Source organism: Macaca nemestrina, chromosome 4 (assembly GCF_043159975.1).
Source record: "Macaca nemestrina isolate mMacNem1 chromosome 4, mMacNem.hap1, whole genome shotgun sequence".
Lineage (NCBI taxonomy): Eukaryota > Metazoa > Chordata > Mammalia > Primates > Cercopithecidae > Macaca > Macaca nemestrina.
The window spans coordinates 89,179,829-89,201,722 of record NC_092128.1 but is presented as its reverse complement, the minus strand read 5'-3'; the positions used below and the strand labels follow the sequence as shown (position 1 = coordinate 89,201,722).

At 35.3% G+C, this 21,894-nt stretch overlaps 1 protein-coding gene across 25 annotated transcripts in view; it reads right to left on the bottom strand.

Moving 5' to 3' along the window:
* The window catches only part of LOC105475646 (histone deacetylase 9), a 919,991-nt gene that overhangs the window by 553,485 nt on the left and 344,612 nt on the right, over positions 1-21,894 (bottom strand). For 3 of the 25 annotated variants that reach the window (XM_071094015.1, XM_071094034.1, XM_071094016.1), the window contains exon 1: positions 11,148-11,172. The exons of 13 other annotated variants lie outside the window; for them this stretch is intronic. Coding sequence is in view for 8 of the 12 variants with exons in the window: in XM_071094009.1 (XP_070950110.1) it covers positions 11,148-11,322 (175 nt within the window). In the remaining 4 variants the exon portion in view is untranslated. Of the gene's footprint in view, positions 1-11,147; positions 11,496-21,894 lie in introns of those variants that run through there. 9 more of the 25 variants (XR_011621594.1, XM_071094013.1, XM_071094008.1 and 6 more) reach the window with 7 other exon arrangements.

Sequence of the window (21,894 nt, the reverse complement as noted above, 5' to 3'; positions counted from 1 at the left end):
CATAGAGCTGGGGTTGAATCAGTAATCACAGATGTTGATGTAATAATTAGAACCAGGCACTGTTATGTACCATTTAGAGTCAGTGAGTGAGCATTTCACAATATTCTTGCTGACTGCTTACTTGCATATTCTAGGCAATCAGAGTTGGAAGGACTTCCAAAAACATTAATTCATTCCACAGACATATTGAACAGTCCAATATTTGCCAGGCATTGATATGTTAGTAGGATTTCACATACTTTCCCCATAAGTGGCCATGCAGCCTCAACTCAAATATTTAATAGAGGTAGCACGATCTTTTGAGATACTTGTTTTATTTGTTAACACCTTTGTTAGAATGCATTTCAGTTGGAAATATTTAATGTCATGAAAAATGGCAAAAACCAAATAATAGGTGAAACATATTTTAAAAGTCTGATTCTAATTTTATTAAATAAAAAAGACATGAGTATATAGAGGAGGTATAAATTGGAGATTTTCATTGTCTGAGATACTAGAAACAGTTAAGTAGTAAAGTTAAATTTTATAGTAAACTTGAGGGAAACTTTTCTCAAAATTAAACAAAATATTTAAAAAGTATATTTAAATATATCTTTAATAAAATTTTCAGTAGGATATATAACTCTGAGCTCCTTCTTTAATGGACAAAGTATTTTTTGTGGAGGGTGGAAGGGCCATGGTGGGGAAACTTTTTTATTTTATGTAAACTTTTATTCCAGTGCTATATACACACTGAAAAGTGGGCAAACCATAGGTGTATATCTTAGTGTATTAATTAATATAAGTAAACACTCCAATAAACCAGCTATATCAAGAAAGGAAACATTTTGAACACCACAACAGCACTCCTTGTGCCCTCTCTCATTAATACCCTCAAAGTAACTACTAGCCAGACTTTTAACATCCCATATTAGTTTTGACCATATTTTTAACTTTATAAAAATTAAGTCATACACTAGGTACCCTTGTGTTTGGTTACTTTCTTTCAGTATTATATTTGTAAGGTAAACCAATATTACTGTATGTAACAATGGTTCATTCTTTCTCATGGCTGTATGGTGTTGCATTATATGAATGTTTCATAATTTATCCACTCTAATTTTGAGGCACATTGTTTTCACTTTTTGGCTACTACAAACAGGGCTGCTACAGACATTCTTGCACATGTACTTTTGGAAAACACATTTAGTGTAAACATTTCTATTGGATATGTATCTAAAGGTACATACTGGGTCTTAAGGTATACATATGTTCAGATTTACTTATTATAAACTGTTTTGGGCTTAATTTTGCCAGCAAAAAAAGGTAAGATTTTATATCACAATCTTCAGTTTTGACAAAATACTCTAGGGTCTATCAATTGTCCCAAGAGCTTTTCTTATTCTTCTGACATGCAAATTATTCTCTCTGCCCCAGTTCTCTCACTTTATTATTATATTTTTAAGCATCTAGTATGCCACAAATCTTGTAGCTTTGGTCTTCTTGAACTATCAACACATCGAATTCTACCAGAATTTTAGGAGCCTTGCATTCCCAGTTGTTTTCCAACTTTGCTTTTAGCAATAAAATCCTGAATCTTTCCCAGAAAAACACAATTTGACTTTGCAAATTAATTTGTACCATTTTTGCAATATATTTTTGAAAGAAGTCTCTTCCAAATTGTTTTCAAAAATGAATAGGAAATTGATCAAAAAGGAAACTGATGGAATGGGTTACTTTTAAAAAGTGGAATATTTAAATAAAAATTTTATTATAAATGTTCAATCTACCATAAAATAGTTATGTTACCCTCTCTTCCCTATGCAATTTAATAACTGTTAGAAATCTAATAATTAATACTCAATTTGAATACAACCATACATATATGAAATCTTTAAAGAAAATGTATCAAACTATTTCTTGCTTATGGGATCAAAGGTGATATATTTTCTTTTAATGCTTTCTTGCATTTTGTACAATAAATATGCATTATTTGTATTAATATAAGCAGAACATTTTCTTAAGTATTAAACTAAAATTGAACATTGCTCTCCTTTCAACATCTACTCATTGATCTTAGTTGGCTTTATGTAGCTATACAGAATAAATTTAACGTGTTTCCCACATAAGAGTTTATGGAATATTTTTAATATTCCATATTACAGTTGTCTCTTTTTCACAAGAGAATACCTCCAGATCACCAGTCATAGTGGCTCATGCATGTAATCTCAGCACTTTAGGAGGCCGAGGCAGGTGGATCACTTGAGGCCTGGAGTTGGAGTTGGAATTGGAGTTGGAGTTGGAGACCAGCCTGGCCAACTTGGTGAAACCCTGTCTCTACTAAAAATACAAAAATTAGCCAGGCATCGTGGTGCATGTCTGTAATCCCAGATATTAGGAAAGCTAAGGCAGGAGAATTGCTTGAACCCAGGAGGCAGAACTGCAGTGAGCAGAGATCATGCCACTCCACTACAGCCTGGGTGACAGGGTCCTCTACAATTTAACCACTCCCCTTTGTATATGCTCCAGTTGTGCTCTTTCAAATGTATATTTTAACAGGAATACATACACTATAGGAGCCAACGGAGCTGTTAAGCAATCTAATTCATGGATTTCACAAATTTATGCCAGTCTTCTGAGGTGTATATGACAGTTAACTATAAAGTTCTTGCTACAGTATTCAGCCTGGATAATAAAGAATAGTTAATAAAAACTGTGAATACAGATGTTTTAAGTATTGATGAAAATAATCTCAACTTTATAAATTAAATTTACATGACTAAGATCATTAATCTGATGTCAATCTTTATGTATTTCAAATTATAACCTACACATGTATGAAAGGAGTGATGGACAAGCTGCATTTCTGTTTTCCTCTACATGGGCTAATAATACAAACAGTCCCACAACAATAATAAAACTAGACACATCTCAATGTCTTCTGTTTTATAAGCAGCATAACTTTATTGGTTATATTTTTATCTCTGAAATCAAAAAATGGTAAATGAAAAAGGTTAATATTAGTGACCACAATTGTGGTAAGGAATATATACATGTTTCTGTAAAGTATAAAAAACATATTAAAATAAAGTGTGAAATATTTCTTCACATTGGGGTTATTTTAGGTGTCAGCATATTTCATTATAAATAATTTTAAACTGTCTCCTATTTTTTGTTTTCATACCACTGACTCATATCTAGATTTGGATTTTTTAAAAGGTCAATGATACCATAGATACACTAGGGCCAATAAATATTTCCATTATTTTAAAGACATCAGTAATCCTATGTTATTTTTAGGGTGGAAAGAATCTATCAAGATGAGAATTCAACATTTACCCAAATATTCAAAACTTTTTGTTTTTAATGTAAAGCTCACATGGTCACAAGCATTCATTGATTAGTATGTACTTAGATATACATTGAATCTCTTTGTCATGATAGTGAAAAATTTTAGACAGACTAAATATCCAACCTTAGGGAAAAAAGTAATCATGTTACACTTACATTGTGGATAATGTACAACTGTGGATAATCTGTTGAAAGTATTTACAGTGTTTAACATAGAAGGCAGCCCTTGATAGTTCCAATTTTTTTTTAAAAAAGCACCTTGCAGGAAAATACATGTTGTTTTCAATGCACTTGGAATATATGTTCTACATCTACACACACACAAAAGAATATGTGTGTATTTGTAAATGCATAGCAAAAAGGTTGAAAAAACCATATCAACAGTGCTTTTGCTGAGGATGCGGACATAGAGGCAGAAAGACAGCTTCACATTTTAAAACACAGATTACCCATAGTATATTTGAAAACAATAAGCATGTATTACTTCTGTAATTAAAAAACCTAAAATATTTAAATATTTAAATAACGTTAGCAAAAAGGAAAAGATTCAACTCAAAAGTGTATCCCTAAACCTTTCCCCATTGTTAAGTCCTGTCAAATCTATGCTCAACACTTTCTTTTTTTAAACCCACCCCCCGACTAGGCATGAGAAAGAATAGTGACCAACGCTGATGAATGGCTGGGTTTAAAGCAGTGATGTCATACACACCAACCTAGAAAACCGTGAATATAATCTGAATATGACAATAAACTATTTATTTTTGGCCATCTTCTGAATTCCAAATTAGATACAGTTCTCTCACTTTGGTGGAAGTTCTGTGTGTGCGTCTGAGAGTGTGGGAGCCAACAAAGTGTAGTGTTTGTCCCACTGAATTTAAATGTCTCTGCACATTATCCTCTTGGCTGGCCAGACGACAAAGGCCTTTGCCAGCCCTACTCTCTTTAAATAGAGACCTACACTTTTTAAATAGAGCTTACTTGTTCCAGAGAAAGGTTTTCTTTCCTTGTGCTCAAATTTCATTCTTTAAGGAGCAAATGAGTGTCTATGTCATCAGCAGCTCACGCACAATCCTAAGATATGTTTGACTTGTAAACCAGTTTTTGTTCAAAAGGTTAAATAAAAGTCTTCTTTTAATTCTCTGCTTTTATTTCTAGCACCTAATGAAAAGGTCAAACCATTTTCAGGTTATTTCCAAATATTGCTGTCAACTATCTTTTTGGCTGATTTAACTAACCATGCATAAAAGGAGGTTTTGGAATCAGGCAAGCTGAAGTTTCAAAACATTGCTTTCATGGCTATCTATAAACAGCTCTGCCTCAGGGCATTTGGTAATAGATAGGCCTGGTTATGACATACAGGAGAGCAATTACTGGCACTGATAAACAGTATTGGGTTTAACTTTTCCTTAAAATTGGCTCCAAAAATTCTATGAACATTAATTGATATCAAAGGTAATTCTTTCAACAATGGAAGATGCAATCTGAAAACAATCACAGAGGCCACTCAGCCCCTACATATTTCAGCATTAAATTATGAGTACTTTGACAATATAGTTAGGGATATTATTTAATGAGGAGAAAATTATCATTCTCTTGATATGTCAAGTTGATTAACACTACCATATAGAAAATCACATAAATATATAAGCAAATTATTCAACTCATTGAAAAATAGCCTGTTGTAGAAAACTATAGTCATCAAGAAAGTTAACTCAATGTAATTAGATTTATTTTACTACATAAAGGAAGTTGTGAGTTGAGCTGGTAGAACTAACTTTACCTTCACAATTACTAAAAGCTGATTACAGTTGATTAGGTAATCTGTTGCCATGATATGACTATTGTCTTAAGAAAATGTGTAATTCATTTTTCTGCAGCTGTGAATTCTTGTTTTGCTGATTTGGTGAATGCAAACTCCTGCCTTTCTATAAAACAGATAATGGCCACTACGCAAGAATTTCTCAGGCCATAGTATGATAAAGCTCTTGAATAATTTGAGAAACTCACATGTACCTCACATTTCCAGCCCCGGGTCTTAGATCACTTGCATATTTTAGGGAAATTTCATCATTAAATGAAAGAGATGAGAAAGACAGTATTTTCTATTGTTAGTATATAGAAACTAAACACAAGGATTATAAATAGTTTGATGGTAATGGTACTTGATGGTAATGGTCAAGAAGAGGCTTAGTGAGACCTTACTTTGAGAAAAATGACAATACAACAGTGTTATCGGTCAACCAATGTGAAAATTTATATTCTGGTGCCAAACATGTATCATAACATTGGCACTTTTTAATTCTGGTATTCATGCGTCCTTTGCGCATAGCATACTATAAAGAACTATGAAACTATAAACCTGAGGGGAAAAAAAAGTTCTGGCGAAATAAAATAATGAGACTCCTTTGTATCTAGGATACCATCAACTCATTCCATGTGCTTAAGAAAATGAATGTATTTGGAAATAGCCATTTAAATACTAAGATGAGTATGGGATATACAGTGGTTGGGGGATAAAAAATACTAATGTACCTTTCCCCTTTTATTTACAAGATACGTAACTAAGTTTGTAGAAAATACAAACTGAGATATCTATTCAGATATTTACTTCATATTATTGATGTTGATAACAAATCACCCCCTTTTTTTTTTTTTTGAGACAAGAGTCTCACTCTGTCGCCTAGGCTGTAGTACAGCACTGGCGTGATCATGGCTCACTGCAACCTCTGCCTCCCAGGATCAAGCAATTCTCCTATCTCAGGCTCCCAAGTAGCTCGGACTACAGACGCAGGCACCATGCCTGGCTAATTTTTGTATTTTTAGTAGAGACGGAGTTTCACCATATTTATCAGGCTAGTCTTTAACTCCTGACCTCAGGTGATCCACCCGCCTTGGCCTCCTGAAGTTCTGGGATCACAGGCATGAGCCACCGTGCCCAGCTGCAAATCACCTTTATTAGTAGTGGCCAGCATGAAACTTTTCTCCTTCAGATAGACAAATACATACATACACACATACATGCATGCAAACATACATTTGTATTTTATATATATATATACACATACACAGAGAGAGGGAGAGAGAGAAAGGAGATAATGTTTGTGTGTGTACAAATTAAAACTGGTTCTACTGTCATCCAAAACGTATTTAAGATCTTGAATTCTATTTTACAAATGAAGGGTGGTACTTTGCTATTTAACACAAATAGGTAAACATTTAGTTTTAAACCAAATGTTTATATATAAGATGTCTTGAGGAGTTCACTAATATTCATTCCCTGAGGATCTCCTCACTGTTATTATAAAGACCATAACATGTTTTTTAGAATGGACCATAACTAATACTTGAAAAGATAAGACTTTTTAAAAACTATTCACCCTATGGTATAATCAGTGCTACTTCTTGTTGATTTAATTCTATTTACTTCTATGAGGTGCATGTGTGTGCTTCCTAGAACACACCCAGTTTCCAACCTGGTATTTACAAGACAGGCAAGACTAGTTACCCATTGGTCTTGTTTGGTGTAATTTTCTATCAAAGCAAATACAGTTACATTTAATCACCAGATAATTTTCCCCAATCATGTGGCCACGTACACAAAATTAATGATAAAATATAATTTATCTAATCCCTGTGGAAATTTATAATCATAAGCAATAAGAGGTATTTTCTTTAGAAAAAAAATCTCAAGTCAATAAACCAATTTAGGTCAAAGTAGGTCTTCACCATTCCTAGTTAGTTTATGATTACGGAGTTTTTGTTTCAATTCAGTGGAAGTAGGTTTGTATCAGGGCAGAGACTACTACTAATTCTCTTTCTGTTTATGACACTGTAGCAAATCAGTAGCTCCCACTGAGTTGTGTTGTTTTGAGAGAATAATTCAGATTACTAGGAGTCAATCAGCTATCAGCCTGGATGCCTAGGCCATCCACTGTAGTTGAAGCCCCAAATATAGCTCCTTGTGATCTTATTAGACCCACATCAAAGTCACCTTCCCTGTTTGAAGCTGTGCATTTGTGGCTGGACTGGGACTGAATATCCCTCTGGGGATGTAGACAAACCAGCTGCTAATTAACCAGGCACTATCTTGACTATCCAACTACTGAAAACCTCAGAGAGAAGAAAAAATACAGCTTTTCCAAGACACTAGAGTCTGAAGAATTATAAATAGATACTGCAAAGTGGTAAGACAGTATAAACTCCTTTCACTCAAAAGGATAAAATTTAATACAGACATATGTCAGTTCAGATAACTCTGAGGACAACTGTAGTACAGTATTTCAGATAATGGAGGCTCCAATGCAGGCTAAGGTATCCAACTGATTTTGGGCCTCCCTAATGGAGATAAAATGAGCTTATGAATACATTAGGCAAAGGTTGGGGGAGGGTGGAGCGGGAGATGTACCATGATAACATGGAGTGGAAGTCTCAGCTTTGAAGGAATGTGAGTCCCGCAACTGGTGGGGAAATAAATATTTGGTCACTTCTATTGTCTCAAATTTATTTCCAAACATTAATGTGAATCTTAAGGCTACAACAAAATAATGCATCTTGTAAGAGAGATAATGTATCTTGTAAGGACGGGAAAAAATATTAGAAGTCTTCCCATCCACTCCTAAACATACAGGTATACACACAATGCTCAATGTTGACAGGAAAGAAATCCTGTAAATATGATGTCAAAACATTGTCATTGGTGGTCATCTTTCCTCTGTAAGTTGCTCTGACTTTGAAGAGTCCCTGCATTGGGAAATGAAAATCCGTGAAAATTAATTTCCCCTCTGTGTCACTGTATCTCTTCTAAATATCTAAGTCCCGGCCAGGCGCAGTGGCTCACACCTGTAATCCCAGTACTTTGAAAGGCTGAGGCGGGCAGATCACAACGTCAGGAGATCAACACCATCCTGGCTAACACGGTGAAACCCCGTCTCTACTAAAAATACAAAAAACAAAAACAAAAACAAAAACAAAAAAATTAGCCAGGCGTGGTGGCGGGCGCCTGTAGTCCCAACTACTACTCAGAAGGCTGAGGCAGGAGAATGGCGTGAACCCCGGAGGCGGAGCTTGCAGTGAGCCGAGATGGCGCCGCTGCACTCCAGCCTCGGTGACAGAGCAGGACTCTGTCTCAAAAAAAAAAAAAGAAGAGTATATATGTAAGTCCCTTTCTGGATGGAAGATAGGTAGAAGAAGAGAGGGATTCTTACGTAATTTTCTTTCTTTTGTTTTATATTTCTAAAACGTAAGTCTCCTGGGAGTCTCCTCTCAAAACAAGTGAATACTGAAGAATGTCCTCAGAATGTAACACAATTTGCAAACTATATTATGCATGTGTGAAAATAAGAGCTGAGATAAATCACTTCATGTTATTTCCAAGCAAGTGTTGTACCACTATATAGAAAAATATGGAGATTTTAAATGTGCTTATATGTGTGTATTTTATATGCATCTAATACTTCTAAATGTATTTATTTAAACATCTAACATTTTTCATTGCCACACAAGTGCTAAGATACTAAAAATTCATAAAAGAAAAAAGGTAATCCAAAAATAAAGAGAAAGATGAATGTTCCAGTAAAATATTACAATAAAAGCTGACACGTGATGTGGGTGAAGCAATTGAATACTTTTTTTTCTTTAAAAAAGGTCAGATGTCTACACAGCACTGGATATAAAAGAGATTATGAACTTGCGATTAATGAACGAATAGAATGACATGTTCTTTGATATACAAATGTTAGACCTAAGAAAGAACTTTGAGTATCTGGGGTATCTCTTCAGCTTTTACAAGCATTTGATATTATCATATCCATTTTATAGATGAAGGAACATGATCCAGAGAAGTCCATTGAATTGCCAAATTCTCCAACAGCACACAGTGATAAATTTAGAACTAGAATCCAAATATCTTTCCCCTAATGCACTTAATTAAAGCAGTTAATATCATTAACTCTTATGGATTTGGCTTACAAAACATTAATATGAAAGACTGGAAGTCAAGCAGCTTTCAGAAAAGATAATATTTAAATATAAAAGATCATCAAGGTTTGAAGACATATATGACGCTGTACTAAGAGAAATTCCTGAGTTTTACATGTCTTGGTGTGGTTGTTTATTATGGCAAACAAAGTGATTATGGCATCTTAGAATCATCAGCATCCGTATATTTCTTTTATTTTTTTTTTCAAAAAATATTGTTTACTTTAGAAGAAAGAGTTAATATAATCTATAAGGGTAATGAAATAGAGAGAAAACGATAACAGGCTTATAAAATAACATCAGAAATAGGAAAGGCAAACAAGAATAGAGATTTAAAAATGTCCAAAATAAGACCAAGTAAAATGCATACAAAACCCTTAGATATTCACTTATGGATGAATCAGAGCATTATTTCTAGTCTATGTAATTACAATAGAAAGCAGTAAACCAGCCGGGGGCAGTGGCTCATGCCTGTAATCCCAGCACTTTGGGAGGCCGAGGTGGGCGGATCACTTGAGGTCAGGAGTTTGAGACCAGCCTGACCAACATGGAGAAACTCCGTCTCTACTAAAAATAAAAAAATTTTCCAGGTGTGGTGGCGCATGCCTGTAATCCCAGCTACTCAGGAGGCTGAGGCAGGAGAATCACTTGAACCCAGGAGGCAGAGGTTGTGGTGAGCCAAGATCATACTATTGCACTCCAGCCTGGGCAACAAGAGCGAAACTCCACCAAAAAAAAAAAAAAGAGGTAAACCTAGTTAAGAGAATATTTCACAGTGTCCCAAAGACAAAATAAAACAATGTCTAGTTATTCTTATATTTATACCATACAGGAATTTCTCCTATAGTCTCCACGATGAAGTGATGTAATGAATAACTTCCTTGATAACATACTAAGAGTGGTTACAATGATGTATTTCATAAAATATTTTATCAAGCATCAACACAAGCTGAAGATATTGCTATCATTAAGGGAAGTAATATCTACTATCATTAAGTCAAAGCAGTTCAAAAAATAGAAGATTTTGAATTTTTTTACCATAATCCATAATAAAAATACATTTTACATTTTGTGGTGTATGTGTGTGTGTACATTCAGAGAGACAGAGCATCTTTTGTGTGTGTATGTATGAAGAAAGAGACTAAAGTTTCATGAAATGATACTTCTCTTACTCTTTCTACATATTATACATTCTGATTCTTTCAATCTTGTGTTTAAAATGCCAGTTTCAATCCACTAAATTGATTTCTCAAACTACAAATAGGTCTCCATGTCAATGAGAAGACAGTAGCAATGAGAGCTAGGACCTTTGAAGTTTCTGAGCCAAAAATTTCCCAGGGTTCCTTCGAGAAATGAATGGGGGAAGGTGTTGGTGGGCATATTAGCATTATCGGTGCACAGGATGTTGGGAACCTGATGGAGCAGATGTGAGATGGGCAAAAGTTCTTAAGTCTTTACCTAAGTGAGAGACTGTAACAAGACTGACAGCCAGACAGGGTTTCATTTGTTATCTTGATTTAACCAATTTTAAGCATTTCAAAGTTTATCATTGCTATTGGGAAGTCAAATTACAATGTGCTTCCAGTATTTATATAAACCCATTTTTAGAATTTGAGACAATGAGAAAAGAGATGAAGAAAAAAGCAGAATAGGGAAACGTTCTATAGTCACAGAGAAAGAGAGAGAGAATGAAACAGACTGAAAATTCCTGCATGTGGCAACCTTTTCATTTTGATTCTCTGGGATGATCAGAAGCGACATTTAGCATTATTCAAAGCCACAAGATCCAATAAATAAAGATTAAGTATGATAAATTAACTGCTTAAGTGGAGGGTACTCACACTCATCCAAAGTTACATCTAATACACAGTCTATGGAAGTACAAATACTAAAGATGATGTCATAACCACGGTATGCACACACATTGTTTGTTACTATGCAGTGTTCGAAAATAATTTTCACTTCACTGATGCCCTTAACTGTTAGCATCATAACTCTAATGCAGGCAAAGATCATTTATAATTTCTGTTGGTTGCAAAAATATTATTAAAAGTTTATTCCCGGCCGGGCGCGGCGGCTCACGCCTGTAATCCCAGCATTTTGGTAGGCCGAGGCGGACGGATCACGAGGTCAGGATTATCGAGACCATCCTGGCTAACACGGTGAAATCCCGTCTCTACTAAAAAAAAATACAAAAAACTAGCCGGGCGAGGTGGCGGGCGCCTGTAGTCCCAGCTACTCCGGAGGCTGAGGCAGGAGAATGGCGCGAACTCGGGAGGCGGAGCTTGCAGTGAGCCGAGATCGCGCCACTGCACTCCAGCCTGGGTGACAGAGCAAGACTCCGTCTCAAAAAAAAAAAAAAGTTTAGTCCCATAAAATGAAAATAATTCATACACTTATACAATAAAAAGGGAAATTCCCTCTCACAGGATTATAGGATTAACAATTATTAACACTTTTCTGTATATCTCTCCGGATCGTTTTTTCTGAACATTTACACACATGGACCCCACACACACACACTGACACACACACACTGACACATTATATAACATAACACACACACACTCACACACACACACATATCACTGTCTTTTCACTTAGCAACATGTCTTGGACATCTTTCCATGTCTAGACATATGTTTCTATCCTATTCTAAAGTATAGATATATTCTAGCTTAATCTTTCTCCAATTGTGTTATGATTGAAAATAAAAACTCTGTATGCATGAGCTTGCACAAGTGTATAAATATTTCACTACAATACATTGATTCTAAAAAGTCCAATGACTGGCAAAGTGTTATATTTAAAGTTGTTAAATAAAAACATAGTCCCTCAAACTTTTCTAACAGTATATCAGAGTGCCCAGTACACCCCATAACATTACCAACACTGGATAATAGCAATCTTTTCAGATTTTTTATCAATCCTCAGACTGAATAAATGTATCTCATATTAACTTTTTCTTGTTAACTTACTAAGCATATGTCATACGTTAACTGGCCATCTGATTTCTTCTTGTATAAATTGTGTTTGCATATCCTTTGTTCACGTTTATATTCAGTTTGATTTGTGAGAACTCCTTATATACTAATTATTTTTAATATATATTCAAATATTTAGCCACCATCTAATATATGTGTTGTATATATATAAACTTAAAGTTTATATATGTATTATAAACATGTCCAAGACATGTTGCTAAGTGAAAAGACAGTGATATGCTGTGTGTGTGTGTTATGTTATATAATGTGTCAGTGCGTGTGTGTGGTGCATGTGTGTAAATGTTCAGAAAAATCGATCTGGAGAGATATACAGAAAAGTGTTAATAATTGTTAATCCTATAATCCTGTGAGAGGGACTTTCCCTTTTTATTCTATAAGTGTATGAATTATTTTCATTTTATGGGACTACACTTTTAATAATATTTTTGAAACCAACAGAAATTATAAATTATCTTTGCCTGCATTAGAGTGATGATGCTAACAGTTAAGGGCATCAGTGAAGTGAAAATTATTTTCGAACACTGCATAGTAACAAACAGTGTGTGTGCATACTGTGGTATATTTCATATCATACTTTATATAAAGTTTATATATATATAATCTATATATATATAATCTGGAAGTTTACAACATATTAAATTTGCAATCTTTTTCCCTTATGACTTGTGAAGTATATATTTTGATGGGAGCAATTATTTAAAAACAGAGTACGGATGAGCACATAAAGATGCAAAGGCTTGAAATGAGTTGTCCGTGGTCACAGAGATACACAATGGTGATTTTAGGGGTCTGACTCTGGTTGGCTGAAGTTCCTCTGGCTAGAGCTCAAACAAACTACAGTAACAAAAAGCCATATGATATTTTTGGCAGGCTTTATCTTAGTGTTCTTGAATATATTATATGTATATAAACACACACACATACCACATGCACACATACACATACATTCTTTCAAAATTCTCCTTCTACCCTCAGACCTTAAAGGCTACTTTCTGCAGACCATTTAGCTTCAAATGAAATTGAGCCTAAAATCAACTTTAATTAAAATCAGCTCAGAAAACCTGATACTGGACTGCTAGTGCTGTGAGGAAATTTACAGAGTTTTAACTAGTATATAAAACTCCCAGTCCCATGGGAAGACAGTCTTCCAAATCCCTCTGACTTTACATGACCTTCATCCTAAACAGAATCTTTACTTAATAATATGTATATTCATGCTATCTGTTAGATTTATTCATCAGTAAATGATATATAACCAGGCTTGAATTTCAGGACCAGCAATCCCATTATTTTCATCACATCAAATCTATTCCTTAGTCATCTACTTCTTACCTCAATAAATAAACAATGCTGAACCACCATCTACATTTCATTATCTGGTTACTGCTAACACAGAGATGATTTAACTATAAATTTGTGTATTAAAATGAAGCCTCACTTAGCACATGCAAATTTTTATGAAAACACCATCTATTCAATTTACAATTTACAAGGTACAACCATTCACAGCAGATGCTAAATGTTTTACACCCTTTCCCGTGCAAAGAAGTTAAGTTAAATGTTTATTGTATATGTGAAGCACCAAACAATCCCTCATGACAATTCCACAACTTCAAATCATTAAGACAGATGGATTCATAAAGATCAGTCTATCGGAAATTAGCATGAAAACAAAATCACATATGGATTTTTTAAATGAAAACGGAATGAAATTGGGAAATCTTTTCCCATTTATCTTACCATTACTCACAAGAATTCCTAATATGATTACACCAACTTTCAAAAACTGCAGGCTTTTTCCGTTAAGATTACTGCCTAAACCTTTGTGGGGTAGCAATAATAAAATTTGCATAATTTTATTTGAAGTAGAAATTTTAAAAATATCATCTTAATCAAACTTTGAACAATACCACTTAAGATTTTAGCAGTAATCAATTATTATAAAATTACTTCATGTATGTTGTGTACATACATATTAAAAGAAAAATATTACAAGAAAATACACCAGAGTCATCGATATTAGTATTGGAAAATTGGCCAAGTGCGGATGTTCACGCCTGTAATCCCAGTACTTTGGGAGGCCAAGGCAGGTGGATTGCCTGAGCTCAGAAGTTCACATAGTGAAACCTCACCTCTTCAATAAAAAACATACATATATATTTCATATATGTATACTTTATATATATATGAATTTTCCAATACTTTCTCTCATTATGTAACATATTATATATTTTATTTTATATATGTATACTATATATCTATTGCATATCACTGTCTTTTCACTTAGCAACATGTCTTGGACATCTTTCCATGTCTAGACATATGTTTCTATCCTATTCTAAAGTACAGTATATTCTAGCTTAATCTTTCTCCAATTGTTTTCTGATTGAAAATAAAAACTCTGTATGCATGAGCTTGCACAAATGCATAAATATTTCACTACAATAAGTTGATTCTAAATAATCTGTACACCAAACCCCCAAGACATGCAATTTACCTATATAACAAACCTGCACATGTACCCCCGAACATAAAATTGTAAAAAAGAAAAAGTCAATGGCTATGTAGACTATGGTAACTAAGGTCAAATGAATAATATTTGTACTATACAAGTAGCAAAGTTTTCCAATACTTTCCTCTCTCTCGAAAGTTTTGCTGCTAGTATAGTACAGACATTACTTAATTTACCCTAGTTACCACAGTCTATATAGCCATAGACTTTTTCTTTGTTACACTTTTTGGTTCCGGGGTACATGTGCAGGTTTGTTATATAGGTAAATTGCATGTCTTGGGGGTTTCGCATGTCTTGGGGGTTTGGTGTACAGATTATTTCATCACCCAGGTGATAAGCATAACACCTGATAGGGAGATTTTCAATCCTCATTCTCCCCCTTACCTTCACCCTCAAGTAGGCCCCATTGTCTATTGTTCTTCTCTTTGTGTTCATATGTGGTCAGTGTTTAGCTCCCATGTAAAAGTAAGAATATGCAGTACTTGGTTTTCTGTTCCTGCATTAGTTGACATAGGATAAAGGATAGTGGCCTCTGCCTCCATCCATGTTGCAACAAAAGACATGATCTTGTTCTTTTTTTTGGCTGTGTAGTATTTCATGGGGTATAGATACAATATTTTCTTTTTCCAGTCTACTGTCAATGGGCATATAGGTTGATTCCACATCTTTGTTATTCTGAATATTGCTGTGACAAACATACAAGTTCATGTGTCTTTATGGTGGAACCATTTATATTCCTTATATATATCATTTATATTCCTTATATACCCAATAATGAGATTGCTGGGTTGAATGGTAGTTCTGTTTGAAGTTATTTGAGTAATCACCAAACTGCTTTTGACAGTGGCTGAACTAATTTACATTCCCACCAACTGTGTATAAGTGTTCCTTTTTCTCCACAGCCTCATCAGCATCTATTTTTTGACTTTTTAATAATAAGCATTCTGATTGCTGTGAGATGGTATCTCTTATAGTTTTGATTTTCATTTCTCTAATGATTAGTGATGTTGAGCATTTTTTCATATGCTTGTTGGTCATGAGTTTGTGTTCTTCTGAGGAGTCTGAGGAGTGTCTGTTCATGTCCTTTACCCACTTCTTAAAAGAGTTGTTTGTTTTTTGCTTCTTAATTTGATTAAATTCCTTATAGATTCTGGATATTAGACCTTTGTTGGATGCATAGTTTGCAAATATTTTCTCCCATGTCTGTTTATTCTGTCAATACTGTCTTTTGCTATGCAGAAGCTCTTTAATTTAATTAGGTCCCATTTACCAATGTTTGTTTTTGTTGTAATTGCTTTCGACATCTCTGTCATGAAATCTTTGCCAGGGCTTATGTCCAGAATGGCATTTCCTAGGTTTTCTTCTAGGGTTCAGGTTCCACATTTAAGTCTTTAATCCATCTTTATTTGATTTTTGTATATGATGAAAGGAAGGGGTTGAGTTTCAATCTTCTTCATATGGATAGCTAGTTCCTCCAGTACCATTTATTATATAGGAATCCTTTCCCTTTTGCTTATTTTTGTCAACTTTGACAAAGATCAGATGGTTGTAGGTGTGTAGCTTTATTTCTAGGTTCTCTATTCTGTTCCATTGGTCTATGTGTCTGCTTTTGTACCAGTACCATGCAGTTTTGGTTACTGCAGCCTGTCACATAGTTTAAAGCAGGTAACGTGATGCTTCCAGCTTAGTTGTTTTTGCTTAGGATTGCCTTGGTTACTCAGGCTCTTTTTTGGTTCCATGTGATTTTTAGTATTTTTTTTTTCCTAATTTTGTGAAAAAGGTCGGTAGTTTGATAGGAATAGCATTGAATCTGTAAATTGCTTTGGGCCATATGGCCATTTTAACAATACTGTTTCTTCCTGTCAATGAGCATGGAATGCTTTTCCATTTGTTTGTGCTGTCTCTGACTTCTTTCAGCAATGTTTGGCGATTATCATTGTAGAGATCTTCCACCTCCCTGGTTAGTTGTATTCCTGGGGCGGGGAGGTATCTGTGTGTCTATTGTGAATGGGACTGACTGAGTTCTTGATTTGGTTCTCAGTTTGGATGTTGTTGGTGTACAGAAGTGCTACTGATTTTTGTACATTGATTTTGTGTCCTGAAACTTTGCTGAAGTTGTTTATCAGATCCAGGAGCTTTTGGGCAGAGAGTATAGCATTTTGTAGGTATAGAATCATATTGTCTACAAACAAAGATACTTTGACTTCCTCTCTTCCTATTTGAATGCCTTTTATTTCTTTCTCTTGCCTGACTGCTTTGGCTAGGACATCTGTCAAATAGGAGTGGTGAAAGTGGGCATCCCTGTCTTATTTTGGTTCTTAAGGGTAATGCTTCCAGCTTCTGCCTGTTTAGTATGTTGTTGGCTGTGGTTTCGTCACAGATGCTCTTATAGTTGAGGTATGTTTCTTCAATATCTAGTTTGTTGAGGGATTTTAATATGAAAGAATGTTGAATTTTATCGAGAGCCTTTTCTGTATCTATTGAGATGGTCATGTGGCTTTTGTTTTTAGTTATGTTTATGTGATGAATCACTCGTATTGATTTGTGTATATTAAAGCAACCTTGCATCCCAGGGATAAAGCCTACTTGGTCACGGTGGATTCGCTTTTTGATATGTATATAGTCATACACTATGATCCTCCTGTGCAGAACCCTTCCACTGGTATTTCAAGTATGCAAAATGAACATTCAAATTTTCAACAGTGTTCAGTAGGTAGACAGTAGCATTATTCCCAATTATAGGGCAAGATGCAAATGTCAGTGCATGAGAATGCTTTAACAAAGGCCCAGAATCTGAAGGAATACTAATAGCTACAATCATGAGGATTGTGACGAGAAATCTATGTCAATTTTTATTTAATGTTTCTCCATTCATTAATTCAACATTTGTTGACTGTCTACTATGTGCAAGGCCCTCATACTAGGCTCTAAAAATTCAAAGGTAAATATGTTAAAATATATGTCCTCATAAGAGTTCACAATCTATTAGAAGAAACAGACAGGTATATGGATGGAATGGGGGAGCTGCCAGTGGGTACCCAAAGCCAAAAAGAAATGCTTCCCAATGGCAGATAGTTCAGAGCTTCCCAATCAGTTCAGAGGTACTTAATAAGCATTTGTTGAGTGAATAGATGGATAGGTGGATGGAGGTGCAACTCTTAACTTGGAGGAAGAAAACAACATTTGATTTTGATAGAGATTTTGAAAGCCATAATTGAATTTGTCAGACAAATAGAGCTAAACAGCTGGGCTAAGGCACAAAGGCATGGATACATGTTTTATTCAGGACACTTCAACCAGCACTTGTCCAGAAGGCTGTGAGGAGGAAGGCGCAGAACATGAGTTTGAAGAGGTAAAAAGGACACATTCTGGAATTCTGACTTTCTCATATAGGCAATGAAAATGGTACTCAGCACAGTGTTCTTTCTATACATACCAAGTTCTCAATAAATGTTGGATAAACTGCATGACTTTTCTCACAATAGATAAAAAAATTAATGCTCAAGTCTGAAGGAATTGGTATAAAATTCACAGTCATACTCACAATCGTATTTTACACTATTGAAAGCAGCATATAAATCTCTCATTCATCAATCCAGTATTTATCTAATGTTTACTTTTTAAGGCATCATGGGGGTATGATAGGATAATAATAATGTTAGCAGCAATGATATTTACATCAGGAATGATGTATTGCCTGGGAGCCCTCTCATTTACAGCTATCTTATTTGGTGATTCCTTGAATTAACGTTCTCAGGGTTACTGGGGAAATAATACACACATATTAAAACACCTATAAAATTAAAGTATAACAGGTTTTGGGTAGGTATCAAAATTCATGTCATGGACAAAGAAAAAATAAATGGAAAAGTTACACAGGCATGGTGTGACTACATTATGGCAGTCATTTCCCTAGTTCTCATGACTTCATCAGGCTGGGACTCTTTAAAATATCTGAAAGGAGTGATTCAAGGAGTATCTCCTATTTTTGTGCCCTAATAGAAGTAAAAGAGTCAAAGGGTTTTAACATTTAATATATTATTTTGCATGATTACCATATCTAACCATTAATTTTCCTTTATCTGTAAGTTCCTTACTATTTAATTTTATCCCATTTTGTATCCATAGTGTTTCAAGCATATAGAAACAGTGTATGGAACAGTAGGTGCATCATAAGGTCAATTTAGTAGGTTCTGAGATGGGATGGGTTGGGAAGGAATGGGACAGGACTGGACAGGACAGGACAGGACAGGACAGGACAAGATAGGATAAGCAATGCAAGACATGGTAAGTCTAGGCTAGATGAGATTAGTCTGGAATAGAATAGAAAATATCAGAGTGTGTTACATATGGTAAAGTTTTGTTTTGTTTGGTTTGGTTTGGATTGGTTTGGTTTGGTTTGTTTAGACAGTCTCACTCTGTTGCCCACGATGGAGGGTAGTGGTACAATCTCAGCTCGCTGCAATCTCCGTCACCCAGGTTTAAGTGATTCTCATGCCTCAACTTCCCAAATAGCTGGGATTACAGGCATGTGCTGCCATGTCTGACTATTTTTTTGTATTTTAGTAAAGAGAGGGCTTAACCACGTTGGCCAGGCTGGTCTCAAACTACTGGCCACAAGCAATCGACCTGCCTCAGCCTTACAAAGTGCTGGGATTACAGGTATGAGCCACCATGCCCAGCCTGGTGAGGGTTTTACATAATCAAACGTTAGCTTCAATTACATGTATGTGTGTAAATAGTTATAATTTAAAATTTGAGGTAAGGCACAATGACTCAAACCTATAATCTTAGCACTTTGGGAGGCCAAGGATGGAAAATCACTTGAAGCCAGGAGTTTGAGACCAGCCTGGACAATATAGCAAGACTCCATCTCTACCAAAAATTAAAAAATTAGCCAGGTGCGGTAGCAAGTACTTGTGGTCCCATCTACTCAGGAGACTGAGGTGGGAGGATCACTTCAGCCCAGGAGTTTGAAGCTATAGTGAGCTATAATTCTGCTAATGCACTACAGCCTGGGCAACAGTGCAAGACAGCATCTCAAAAAAAAAAAAAAAAATTTAATTACTGTAAGTTGTGGTCCACAGTTTGAGAAACACTAGTTTAGGAGAACAAGTTCAAGCTATAAATTCAAAATGGGTCAATTCCCAAGGTTTGGCATTCCTGGCTTTTGAGGCTGTAGTGAGCTATAATTTTGCTAATGCACTTCAGCCTGGGTGATAGAGCAAGACATCATCTCAAAAAATAAATAAATAAATAAAAATTAAAAAATAAAAAAATAAAAATGAAAAATTCTTTAACTACTGTAGGTTGTGATCTACAGTTTGAGAAACACTAGTCTAGGAAAACAAGTTCAAGCTATAAATTCAAACTGGGTCAATTTCCAAGCTTTGGCATTCCTGGCTTTGTGTACTTTGTATATTTTGGCAAACTAACCTCCTGGAAGCCTCAAAGTCCTAATATTTAAAAAGGATGATATTCTTTATCTTATAGAACTATTATAAATTTCAAATATTAAATATCTAATGTATGAAATGCCTCTAAGAGTTCTTGACACCCAAGTGGTATTTATAAATTATTAACATTAGTTTACATTGTAGTCCCTTAGGCAATGCTGGTTGAATGTAACTGAAATGAATTGCTTTAGTATTTTAATCAAATACTGACAAATTAATTTAAAGAAGAATTCAGTCCACTGAGAAAAATGTGCATTCTTTGTCAGCTCTCTACTCAATGGAAGTGTATCTAAATAGCATAGGAATTCCATGATTCGGTTCAAAGAAATTTTGAATTTCTGCCTCTCCAAGTTTAAACTTTATGCTTTGCATTCATTCTCAAATGACTTGCAACAACATGAGAACATTTTACCAAAAACACGTAATCTATAATCTCTTTTGTTTTTATTGCAAACACTAAAGGGTAAAGACAAGTTTAAAATACATACACACACACACACACACACACAGATACATGTACACAGAGTAAAACTTATGGACGGCCATCTGCAATTGAGGACATTAAATGATGAAGTCCAAGCATCCAGGGGAAATAACTTATCTATAAGAATGGGTAAGGGAGTAATACATTTACAGCTAACAAGGAACAAAATACCACATTCTTGAGACACGAGAACTTGGCAGAATGTAGAAAGGTGGCAGTGGGGAGGATAAGATAAAGGAAAGAACGAGAGAAGAAAGTAGAGGCATTAATTCCTACTCATTTATTATTTATATTTTTCATTCAACTAGTATGAAGTAGGGATTCGTTAAACTCCCAATTCATATCATGGTAGGCATTTGGTCTAGGCAGTAGGAATACAGCAGTTCCAAAACAAAGTCTCTGCCTCTGTGAACTGTATGTCCTACTGGAGGAGATCGATTGCAAGCAACTAAACAACAAGCCTTGCTAGTTGGTGATAAGTACTGTGGAGAAAACAGGGTAAGGGGAAAAGGAGGGTGCAGTGGATTGGAGGTAGGTAGGGTTGCTATTTTCTACTGGGTAATCTGAAAAACTTCTCTGAGAAGGTGACAATTGAGCACAGATCTGAAGACGTGAGGTGAGGAGCTACACAGCTATCCGGAGGCGAACTCTCTGAGCACTGGGATCAGCAAATGCAAAGGCACCAATCTAGTGTGTGCTCAGCATGCGGATGGTGCAGCAAGGCCAGCATGGTAGGAAAGGGTGGTGGGAGATGAATCAGAGTGAGGGGAGTCACAGATTCTGGTGGGCCCTGGAAAGCATTTTTGCTTTCACTCTGAGGCAGATGGGAAGCTACTAGAGGGTTCTGAGCAGAGAAGAGACACGGTATGACTTCTAAAAGCTCACTGGGGCTACTGGGTTTAGGATAAACCAGGGCTCCAATTTCTCCACATCCTTGTCAACACTTCTCTTTTATTTTTGCTTGTTTTGAGGTTAGCCATCCTAACAGGTATAAAGTGATATTTCACTGTGGTTTTAATTTGCATTCCCCTAATGATTAGTGACATAGAGCATCTTTTCATATACCTGTTGGCCATGTGTATGTCTTCTTTGGAGAAATATCCCTGCAAACCTTTAGCTCATTTTTAAATG